The sequence below is a fragment of the Hypanus sabinus genome, chromosome 5 (assembly GCF_030144855.1).
Source record: "Hypanus sabinus isolate sHypSab1 chromosome 5, sHypSab1.hap1, whole genome shotgun sequence".
Lineage (NCBI taxonomy): Eukaryota > Metazoa > Chordata > Chondrichthyes > Myliobatiformes > Dasyatidae > Hypanus > Hypanus sabinus.
This window is the reverse complement of record NC_082710.1, coordinates 108551471-108563208: the sequence shown is the minus strand read 5'-3', so window position 1 is coordinate 108563208 and position 11738 is coordinate 108551471. Positions and strand designations below refer to the sequence as shown.

The 11738-nt window shown below is 40.2% G+C and overlaps 1 protein-coding gene across 7 annotated transcripts in view; it reads right to left on the bottom strand.

Moving 5' to 3' along the window:
• Positions 1–1977: 1977 nt before the first annotated feature.
• tfcp2l1 (transcription factor CP2-like 1) overlaps positions 1978–11738 on the bottom strand; it is a 53737-nt gene continuing 43976 nt past the window's right edge. For 6 of the 7 annotated variants that reach the window (XM_059970320.1, XM_059970316.1, XM_059970317.1 and 3 more), the window contains 2 exons: positions 5995–6046; positions 1978–3016 (listed from right to left, as the gene is read on the bottom strand). In XM_059970320.1, coding sequence (XP_059826303.1) covers positions 6039–6046 — 8 coding nt within the window. In that variant the 3' untranslated portion in view covers positions 1978–3016; positions 5995–6038. Of the gene's footprint in view, positions 3017–5994; positions 6047–11738 lie in introns of those variants that run through there. The other variant, XR_009512269.1, reaches the window with a different exon arrangement.

Genomic DNA, 11738 nt, shown 5'->3' with positions numbered 1-11738 from the left:
ATTTTCCAGTAGTTTGAAATTCACTCTCACCTCTCTTTTACACTTTATGTATCTGAAGAAACTTTTGGTATCCCCTTTAATATTATCGGCTCGCTTACTTTCACATTCCATCTTTACCTTCTTATTGACTTTTTAGTTGCCTGCTGTTGGTTTTTAAAAGCTTCCCAATCCTCTAACTTCCTACTAATCTTTGCTTATTATATACCCTCCCTTTGGCTTTTCTGTTGGCCTTGACTTCTCGTTAGCCATGGTTGTGTCGTTTTTCCTTTAGAATACGTGTGTGTGGGTGTGTACACACACGCACCTTCCAATTTGCTTCCAGGAATTCCAGCCATTGCTGCTCTGCCAACATCCCTGCCAGTTGTTCTTTTCCAATCAATTCTGGTCAACTCCTCTCTCATCCTTTTGTAATTCCCTTTACTCCACTATAATACTGATACACCTGATTTTAGCTTCTCCTTCTCAAATTTCAGCGTGAATTTGAACATATGATCACTTTTCCCTAAGCATTCTTTTACCTTAAGCTCTCTAATCATTTCTGGTTCATTGCACAACACATGGTGGAGGTTGAGAGAATGAATTGCTGGATACAGAGACTTGTGGCCAAGACAAGGAGAATTCTATTCCTGTTATGACAGTGGATAGAGGGAGTGAGAGCAGATATGTGGGATATAGAGGATACAGTATATGGGTGAGGGCAACATTGATGATAGTGGAAGGGAAAACCTGTTTTTTTTAAATGAAAGGGAATCTCAGATATTTTGGAATGTAAATTGTCATCAAGAGGCAGAAGAAATGTGAAAAGGGAATAACATTTTTATGAGTGACAGGGTGGGAAGAGGTCCAGTCCAGACAGCTGTGAGACAGAGTGGTTTGTAAAAGATAACACGAGTGAATCTGCAAATGCTGGAAATAAATAAAAACACAAAATGCTGACAGAACTCAGCAGGCCAGACAGCATCTGTGGGAGGAGGTAGTGACGACGTTTCGGGCCAAAACCCAGGGTGTGTGTCTCCTCCCATAGATGCTGTCTGGCCTGCTGAGTTCTGCCAGCATTTTGTGTTTTTATTTGGTTTGTAAAAGATGTTAGTATATAATGTTTCCAGAGATGGAGACAGATCAGGAAAGGAGAGTAAATTTGAGGGCAGGGTGGAAGTTATAGGCAAAAGGAAGCAGCACCAATGTGTCACCAGTATAGTGCAGGAAGAGTTGGGAGCATTACCACTGTAGGTTTGGAACATGGACTGTTCCAGAAAGCTGGTGTAGATGGAGCTGGGAGCCATAGAGTTCCTATCGCTACAGCTTTGGTTTGGAGAAAGTCAGAGGAGTTGAAAGAGAGATTGTTCAGGGTGAAAATGAATTCTGCCAGACTGAGATGGATGGTGTTGCAGGGGAACTGGTTATGTCTGTTGTCCAGAAAGAAGTGGAGAGCCTCAAGGCCTTCCTGAACCACTTCTATGCGCCTTGGAAAATAAAGTATATTTGTGTAAACATTGTAGACAAGTGTGTTATTAAAGTATACCTTATGTAGAAATTTAAGGAAATTATTACCTTACTAAAGATGATAATAATTAGCAAACTGCATGACCTTTTGCATTTTGAACAATTGTACAGTTTAATTTCTTTATGCAATAAACGTATTCAAATTAGAATTGGCTGTGTGAACAGAAAGGAGGTCTAGTGGTCCTCTACTATGGTGAGATGGACTCTTGTTTTCAGAATCTATTTCTTTACGATCTTATACCTTATTGTTCACCTGCACTGCACTTTCTCGGTAGCTGTTACACTTTATTCTGCATTGTCATTGTTTTCCCTTGTTCTACCTCAGTACACTGTGTAATAGTCAAAGACTTGTACAACATGTACACAGTAATGATCTGATCCGTATGAACAGTATGCAAGAGAAGCTTTTCACTGTATGTGACAATGATGAACCAATTTAAATTTTACATTGATGCACACAATCATACCAATGAATTACTTATAAAATCATATTTATTCAGTGTTTACAATGTCACAAAAGAAATTTATGTCTTTATCTCATACCCAGTCATCATTTAGTTAATTCAGTAGAAAATAAAATTAGGTGCTTGAGCATACATTCACCAAATTCAGTAAGGAAAAAAAATACATTCTACACCTGTTCCAAAAAATTACTGAAGGATAAATTTAATGTCATGATGTGCACCTAGACTCCCATCTGCTCAAATTTGACACTATAGAGCAAACTGTATTTTAACTATCTGAACAATTGGAAAATGCTCATAACCACAAGCTTTAGAAAAATAGAAGTTCAGTGCGCTGTCACTGATCTCTTCCTATAGGAATGGAAACAGACAGAAATGTCCTGCATAATGAAAATAAACAGGTGGTTAAAAATGCCTCGGCCCCATAAACTGACACAGAGTTTGAACATTGCAGAATGCTATGGTTAACTTGTAGGCATTATCATCACAAGAAATCAATCTATTTAATCCCCAGAACACAAAATGCTACAGTATTGCAGACCAGGGCTGCTAAACGACTTCATCCTCACTGGCTATCCAATAATTCAATGTCCATTATTATTATATCTAATATCAAATGGGGTTTTGGGATGACAGCAATTATTTTTGAGCATTATTTCTGTCATTTTCTTTTTACTTTTCTTGAGATCCACAAATATTGCTATTAATCCCAAAACCCAAAGGGAGTGGGGAAAGGTGGTTGTTGAGCCCAACAGTAAAAAACAAACAAAATCACTAAAATTATACCATGTAAGATAGCTGAAATAACATGAAGCAAAGCTTTTTGCTTTGTCCTCAGTGAAAAAAGTCTTCTATGCCTTGAGGATTTTGAAACATCTCAGTTTTAGTAGTACAACCAATTCTTTTTCTTTGGCCTGTTTTCTGGGTAGTTATCCATGTTTAGTAAAAGGATGTCCAAACAATGTGCAATCTGAATCTGCCTCCTGGTATTTGAGGGATTGTCCACCCTATTCACTTTAAGATGATGTGGTATCCATCACTTTGCTCAGCTGTGAAGTATACAAGGTTTATTATTAATAAATAGTGAACTCCAGTCGGCAAAGAAGAAACATGTTTAACCATTTTTCAATTTGCAACATCACTCCCACAAGGGATCATCTGTAGGGTACAAGCTTAATTGCAGAATTCTTAGCAGTGTGGAGGAAGAAAAGGATCTTGGGCTCCACATCCATAGATCCGTCAAAGTTGCCATGCAAGGTGACAGGATGGTTGAGAAGGCACATGGCGTGTTGGCCTTCATTAGCTGAGTTCAAGAGGTGCGAGACAATGTTGGAGCTCTACAAAACTCACAACATTTGGTCACCACATTGTTGAAAGGATGTGGAAGCTTTAGAGAGGGTGCAGAGGCAATTTACCATAATGTTGCCTTGATTAGAGAGCACGTCTTATAAGGATAGGTTAAGCAAGCTGGAGTTTGATGGAGGTGTATAAGAAGATTAGAGGCAGAGGTCAAGTGGATAGCCAGAGAGTTTTTCCCAAAGCAGAAACGGCTAATACAATGGGCATAATTTTAAAGTGAATGGAGGAGTGTAGGGGAGAATATCAGGGAGAAACATGGAGTGCTGGGTTTGTGGAATGCACTAGGGGGAGGGGATGGTGGCGGAGGCTGATACATTAGGGTAATTTCAGAAATTCATAGGAGTATGTTTGAAAGAAGGAATGGAGGGCAATGTGGGAGGGAAGGGTTAGATTGATCTTAGAGCAGGTTGAGAGGTTTGCTCAACATCATGGCCGAAGGGTATATACTGCGTTGTAATGTTCTACATTCTATATCACATTCCCTAATTATCACAGTGTATCACATTATGTGGGAGTTGTGTTCCTAGAAGGCAGTTCCTATCACGATTTTCCAAATTGCAAAGCAACATTCATCTATGCATGCATCAGGAAATGAAAGTTAAAAAATAGTGTTGATTTATTTACACTCTTTAACACAAATTCCATGGGAACGGGACTGCCCTGTTATCAAAAACTATTGGAGGGGGATACACAATGCCCTACAAGACATCTTTAAATGTGAAATACCCTTAGAGAGTAAGACCATATATTTTGGAAATATACCTCAAGAAAGTTTGAAAAAAGATAAATACTTAATGAATATACTGTTGGTGGCTGGTAAAAAGACTCTTACTAGGAAATGGTTATCACAGGAGAGCCCAACTTTAAATACATGGATGGAAATTACAGTGGACATTTACAAAATGGAGAAGATAACAGCTGATAACAGAGAAGTTAACCATAAGCTGGAACAATCTGATTCATACTGGGAAAAATGGTTTAACTACATAATGCCTCATAGACCTGATTTTATTCTCACAAATCAATAGATCTGTTGTTAAAAAAAAAGATCACTCCCTACTTGTACATAGTTCTTTCCTTTTGCTTGTTTTTTTCTTTCCTCTCTTTTCTATAAGTGTATACCTCAGATAAATACTTTGTGGAGATTTGTGATATATGTGATTATATGATATATATGTACAATGTCTGAGATACATCTTATGGAAATGTTTGTTTGATGATGAACTTCAATAAAAAATTATACAAAAAAAATTCCATGGGAACAAGTTGTATCCATATCTAAATGTGTTTAAGTAATGAGTTGTGAATTCTGTAAGGGTGTATCTGATGTGCAAATGGCCATAATGAAGTCACTGGTACCCCTCTTTTCCTGCTCTGTCCAACTACCACATTCTAACATTTTGCTCAGTTAACCGAGTGACCAGGAAATTCTTCAATTAAACAGTAGTGAGGAGTTATACTATGTCATATAAGAGCATGCAATTTGATTCCTTCACTATAAGGAAGCAGTCAGAATATTATAATTCATATCACAATTATTGGCTGGTGAGTGAGACAAGGTTAAGATGGGGCTTCCCATTTTAGACCAAAAGATATAGGAACAGAATTAGGCAATTTGGTGCACTGAGTCTGCTCCGCCATTTCATTTTCCCTCTCAGACCCAATCTCCTGCCTTCTCCCTGTATCCCTTCATGCCCTGACTAATCAAGAATCTATCCACCTCTGCCTTAAATATACCCAATGACTTGGCCTCCACAGCCACCTGTGGCAACGAATTCCACAGATTCACCACTCTCTGGCTGAAGAAATTCCTCCTCATCTCCATTCTAAAAGGATGCCCCTCTGTTCTGCGGTTGTGTCCTCTGGTCTTAGACTTGCCCACCATATGAAACATCCTCTCCACATCCACTCTATTGAGGCCTTTCAACATTCAACAGGTTTCAATGAGGTTGCCCCTCATTCTTCTGAATTCCAGTGAGTATAGGACCAGGGTCATCAAACGCTCTTCATATGACAAGACTTTCAATCCTGGAATCATCTTCGTGAACCTCCTTTGAACCCTCTCCAATGTCAGCAAATCCTTTTTTTTGATAATGGGCCCAAAATTGCTGACAATACTCCAAGTGAGGTCTCACCAGTGCTTTGTAAAGTCTCAACATTACGACCTTGCTTTTATATTTGAGTCCTCTTGCTAACATTGCATTTGTCTTCTTCACAACAGACTCAACCTGCAAATTTACCTTCAGAGAATCCTGCACGAGGACTCCCAAGTCCCATTGCACCTCAGATTTTTGAATTTTAATCTCAGCATTTGGATAATCTTTGGTTAAGCATATTTTTACTGATTTATTTAGTTACAGGTACAGCGCAGAATTGGCATTTCCATTCCTTTGAGCCAGCCGACCAGCAAACCCAGATTGAACACAATCCCAATGACAGAACAATTTTCAATGACCAATTAACCTACCCGGTACGTCTTTGGACTGTGGGAGGAATCCATAAAAATCACTGTGGGAGGATGTTCCAATGTGCCTGAGGCATTCCTCGGCTTAGAAAGTGCTTTTGGAACAGGGCCTGTGTGAAACTAGAGTGTATCGTGTTTGCAATAATCTGCCAGTGACATAGGGCAGGGTTATCCACAAATATAACAAATTAAAGTAAATCGTACCTTTCAAGATGCAGACGACAAAGCAAATCTCATTGCATAAATTTTTAACCATCTGGAAATAAAAGGACGTGTATTAGTCTGAGGTATTATGAGCATCTATTCCATAAGCCCTATAATGGACATACTGTATCTACTGCCACTTAGGAAGCTTTTTTTAAGGAGACATGTGTTTCACCTATATTAAAGCACTGATGCTACAGATGCCATCGTAATGACCTCATAGCAGGTTTGTTCTAGACCCAGTGCCCACAACAATACTAGAGAATGAATTGAAGCCAACATACTTTCAATTCATGGAATTACTTAGACTGTTCGCAACTCCTGTCAGATTAAGCATTATCATTATTAATGACAAAATACCAACGGTACACTTACTCAAGGTATACTCTTGTACAAATTAAGTGCTTGAACATTGAAGAAAATTCTTGGAATTGGAAATATGGTGGCAATACAAAATTCCTTGGCAGCGGTAACAAACTTAGATATATTACTATTACATCAACCTTAAGCTGTACCCTGCATCATCCTAAAACCCTGATAAGGAAGGCAGTGGCAGCTGCAGTGTTGGGCTATACAGACCAGTCGGTTCCAGAGTCAAGTCGTATATAATGCAGTTTGCTGATCTTAACTTGGCCTCAGCTGGTTCCCAATGCTCTTTTAGCCTTGTGGAAAAGGGAGGGAAGAAAGAGAGAGAGAAGGAGAGAGAAAAAAAAACAGGCAACATTCTTCTTTCTAATCAGCTCAAAGTCCTTCTAGAAAGTAAGTTTGTGGATACCAATGAAGAGTTACTAAATGGATTACTCTCAATAAAAACTTATCAACCGATCCAATATCCTACAACACCCTCACTGGTAGCTTCCCAAAAATTAGAACGATAAGCTCATTAAAAGCGGACAGCGGATTTCCAGCAGGATATGATTTATTCCTGGTGTTCTCGGAGTTTAACACACATACTTTTTGCTCCTTTGTGTACAACAGTTCAAGCTAAAAATGAGAAACCTGAAGATGAAATGCAGACAGGAATAGAAATAAGATGCAACTGGAATTTATATTATTATCATCCAAAATTGTAACATCAAAAGAATTTTAAAAAGCCAGAGAGCATTTGTTCCCTAGGAATAACTCTCAGAATTACTGAAATTGAACTGTAATTACTGACTCGCAAGCGACACTGCACTGGGACAATACTAGCTAACTTAACCATTCAGCCAAGTCTACCAATCTAGATGTGACATCTTTATGGGAAAAATGATCATTTCAGGATTACATTGTGAGGAGTTACACAAGCTGCTCACTAGAGTGGTATTGGCCATCAGAAAGTATCCGATGGAAATTTGAATAGTGGAGAGGTCCATTCAGCTCTTGTGTCTGCTTTATTATTTAGTAAAATCCTAGCTGATCTTACACCTCAGTGCTATTTCCCCCTCTGTGAATACACGGCTCCTCCACTGAGAGAGTTAAGTGCACCAGGTTCCTGGGAGTTCACATCACAGATGATCTCACCTGGTCCCTTAGTATGACCTCCCCAAACAAGAAGGCACAGCAGTACCTCCACTTGCAGAGGAGATTGAGGCAAGAGAGGATCCCCAAACCATCCTCTCTTAACTGAATTTTATAGGAGGACCATTGAGATTATCCTCCCTGATAAGCTGCATCTCCATCTGATACCAGAGTAGGACTGGAAGTCCCTACAAAAGACTGTGAGAACGGCGGAGAGGATCATAGGGCTCTATCCATCAGGGTAAATTTATCAGGAGCGCTGCGTGTGCAAAGTCCTGAGTATTATCAAGGATCCCACCCCTCCATCCAGCATCCTCTTTGCCTTTCTACCATCAGGCAGGAGAGTCCGGGGCATAAAGACAAGAACGGTCAGGATGGGAAACAGTTTCTTCCCACAGGTTATTAAGCTTCCAAGCTCCTGACCATGTCTCATTCGAAGTGTCACTGGTGTACCTTAACACTATTTAACTTGTGCACTTAACTTTATTTATTTATGTATAATTTATTTTGTAGATTTTACTACTTTCCTAAGTTATAATGTGTTACTTGGGCGTTCTGTGTATGACTGCTTTACACTCTGGTTCAGAGAAGAGTCTTATTTGACAGTATACATGTACATAGTTAAATGACAATAAATTTGACTTTGCTTCAACAATGCATATCCATTGATTCACTATATGCCTAATCTATCAAGATCATTTCAAACATATTCAGCAGTTATATCTCCACAACCCTCCAGGATAGAGAATCCAAAAATACACCACTCCCTGGGTGAGGAAGTTTCTTCTCAACATTGTCCTTGATAGATGTTTGTGACCACTGGTTCTAGACCTCCTCGGAAGGGGAGGCTCCAGTCTCCAACAATTTTCACTGGTTGTGTTGTATTTTATTTTATTTAGAGATACAAAGCAGAATAGGTCTTCGAGCTACACTGCCCAGTAAACTCTAATTGAACCCTAGTTTAATCATAGGACAATTTACAATGCCCAGTTAACCAACTACCTGGTACATCTTTGGACTGTGCCAGAGCACCCAGAGAAAACCAACACATTCTACAGAGACTCCTTACAGATGACATCAGATTTGGGCAGCAAACTCCAAAGCTCCAAGCTCTAATAGTGCCGTGCTAACCACTACGCTAGTGTGGCGCGTGTATCGCCACCAATTTCAGTGGAAACACCACTTTCAACAAAGAGTCACCTCACTCGCTGGGGCACATGTGTACACTCCTAAATCCATCAACATATCAATGCCACTGCTGCTATTGCTTGGAATGCAGGGATGAAGCTTTGAAGGAATAGACTAGAGCAAGGGTTCCCAACCTGGGTTCCACGCACCCCTCAGCTGGCCTATAAAAGTTTGGGAACTCCTGGCCTAGAGAAGGCTGCATTCTGTTTCTAAATCCTGAAGGTCCAAGCCAAAGCCATTAGTCCTGAAAAATATGGTACCAGCTTCTACAATGCAAGCTGCCTTTGCTGGCTGTTGTAACACATACAGACATTCATACATGAGGGAACATGCAAATGGAGTTCAGGTGAAAGGAATGCATGCTCTATAATGGGATTACAGACAGTTTCCAACATGTGCAATCTTCTACATTTTAGGGAAGTGAACTAATTTGCAAAAAAAAAAATGCTGAGGCCCTGTATGTTGTTGGTGCATTCAACACAACCAAATGTTTGGTTATGCATCTTCATCCCATCATTTCACCCGTCCTGCACCTGGCCAAATATGCAGCAGATGCAAGTCACAGGTGGTGTGACTGGTTCTGGTGGTGAACCACAACCCATACTCAGGCTACAGGAGTACCAAACACGGAGCAGTCACCTACCAACATTCAACTGCAGTAGCTTCAGAATATGAAAATAACATGAGGCAGACATAACCGGGAGCCAATACTCACACCACATATACTTCTGATGAACAATGAAATTTCATACTTGACTACAAAATGCTTTTTGGATTGACTACAAAACTTGCTTAGTGGTTTGTTTTAGATCACCCTTTAATGAACATGTTTTCGTGCCCTTGTCACATGAGAAAACAAAGTGCATAACAGCAATACTGACAAAAAGGATGCCCATCCTGGAAGCACCACAGGGAGAACAGTTGTAGCTATAAATCCATTGTAATTGTTAGCCTTGAATTAGAGACTATTCTTAACTTGGGGTCAGAATTTCATGTGTCTATAGAAAAACAGAAATCTGCAGAAGCTGTGGGGGGATGTGTGAGAGGGCATTAGATTGAAACAACCAGGGCTCCCCACCACCCCACCCCGAATTCACCGAATTTTACAGGAGCAGCATCCAGAGTGTCCTGACAAGCTGCATTTCCATCCAGTGCTGGAGCAGCAGCGCATCAGACCAACAGTCCGATCTGACAGGATCGTAGGGATCTCCCTACCATCTACTGAGGACATTTATCAAGAGCGCCATGTATGCAAGGCCCTTAATATTATTAAGGATCCCACCCATCCATCCAGCATCCTCTTCGGTTTTCTACCATCAGGCAGTAGGCTCCGATGCATAAAGACAAGAACGGTCAGGATGGGAAACAGTTTCTTCCCTCAGGTCATTAGGCTTTTGAACTCCCTGCCACACTGCATTCAAAGTGTCACCAGTTAATCTGTTCCATACCTTACGATATTTATGAACTTTAGGTTTTTTTGCATAATTCATCTGTAGATTTTATTCTTATTTTCCTAAGTTATTGTGTGTTCTGTGTACTTTAGAGCTTTACATCCCGGTCCAGAGAAACATTGCCTCGTTCGATGGTATACATGTACACAGTTAAATGACAATAAAGTTGACTTGACTAGACAATAGTAAAAGATCAAATACAGTAGCTCTGTTTGAAGAGGGGAAGGTTGTACTACATCCTATCCATCACTTACTCTTCAAACACCACTAATGTAATACTAAACATTTATCATGTCACTGGTAGCTATGAACTAACCTATTGTCACACTTATTTCTGTTACAATAGGATTATACCTCAAGTTCACTGACTTTCATAATGAAAACCATTGTATGAAAGGAATCAGTTCTAGCAATGTTATTTGTGGAGTCAGATCTTGTACCGTATATACAGTAGGACTGGTCCACAATTGCGCTATCACACAGTATTCTTCAGTTAGCAAATTAAAGACAGCCGCACAGAATCTCAAAAGGACAGTTGGTCCCAGCAAGTAATCAACACATGTCTGCATTACATATATTATGCTACATGAGTCAGTCGAGTGTCACCTCCTCTTAACAGTTCATCTTCTTGCATCTACTCAGTGTCCAGCTGGAATGGCTTCTCCTCCTACAGAACACTCCAGAACTGATTTCCAATCTGGCACAGAAGCCGTGACTCATCGGTAATTTACCATGGACTTCTCACTAAATGCCCAACATGGACTTAGCAGCCATTAAATTGGGTCACAGAACACCAAAGGACACAATTTAGTTATCGAGATAGAGCATGGAATACGTCCTTCCAACCTTGCGAGCTATGCTGCCCAGCAGCCCCCAACTTACCCACAGCCTAATCACGGGTCAACTGACAATGACCAATTAACCTAACAACCGGTACGTCTTTGGACTGTGGGAGTGATGCACCATCAGTTAGTCTCGGAAACTGGGAATGAATGATAGGCTTTTATTAACAGCAAAAGGGAGCACAACATCTCGAAGACTGAGGGAGGAGTAATGCCTCCAATCGCCTTTATACAGGGGTCTGTGGGAGGAGCCACAGAAGCAGTCAGCAGAGGGGCGCGTCAAGACAGGTATACATAGTTTACCACAGGGAGGAAACTAGAGTACCCAGAAGAATCCCACATAGTCATGAGGAGAATGTAGAAACTCCTTACTGGCAGTGGTGGGAATTGAACCTGGGTCACCAGTACTGTAAAGCGTTGTAGTAACCACTGTGCCACCATGCAATCCAGAGAGAAGTACTAATCTAGTGATCCATATTGTGTAATAGATCAAAGATGCAATCTCTGCTTGCTAGTGTCAGTGTAACAGGTTTGCAAAGTTCTTATTTGAGAGGTGCAGTTACGACTTGTAAATCTGAATGTTAAAACAAACCTACTGTAAGATTTTTTTTAATTTATAAAATCTTCTAAAAATTGTTAATGTCCTAAAAGCATTCATCACAAAAAAAATAAACACTGCAGAGTATTCAGTCAACATGACAGCCAAATATACAATATGGATACCAAAAACCAAGTTCCTCCAAAACCCACTGCCTACAGGTTG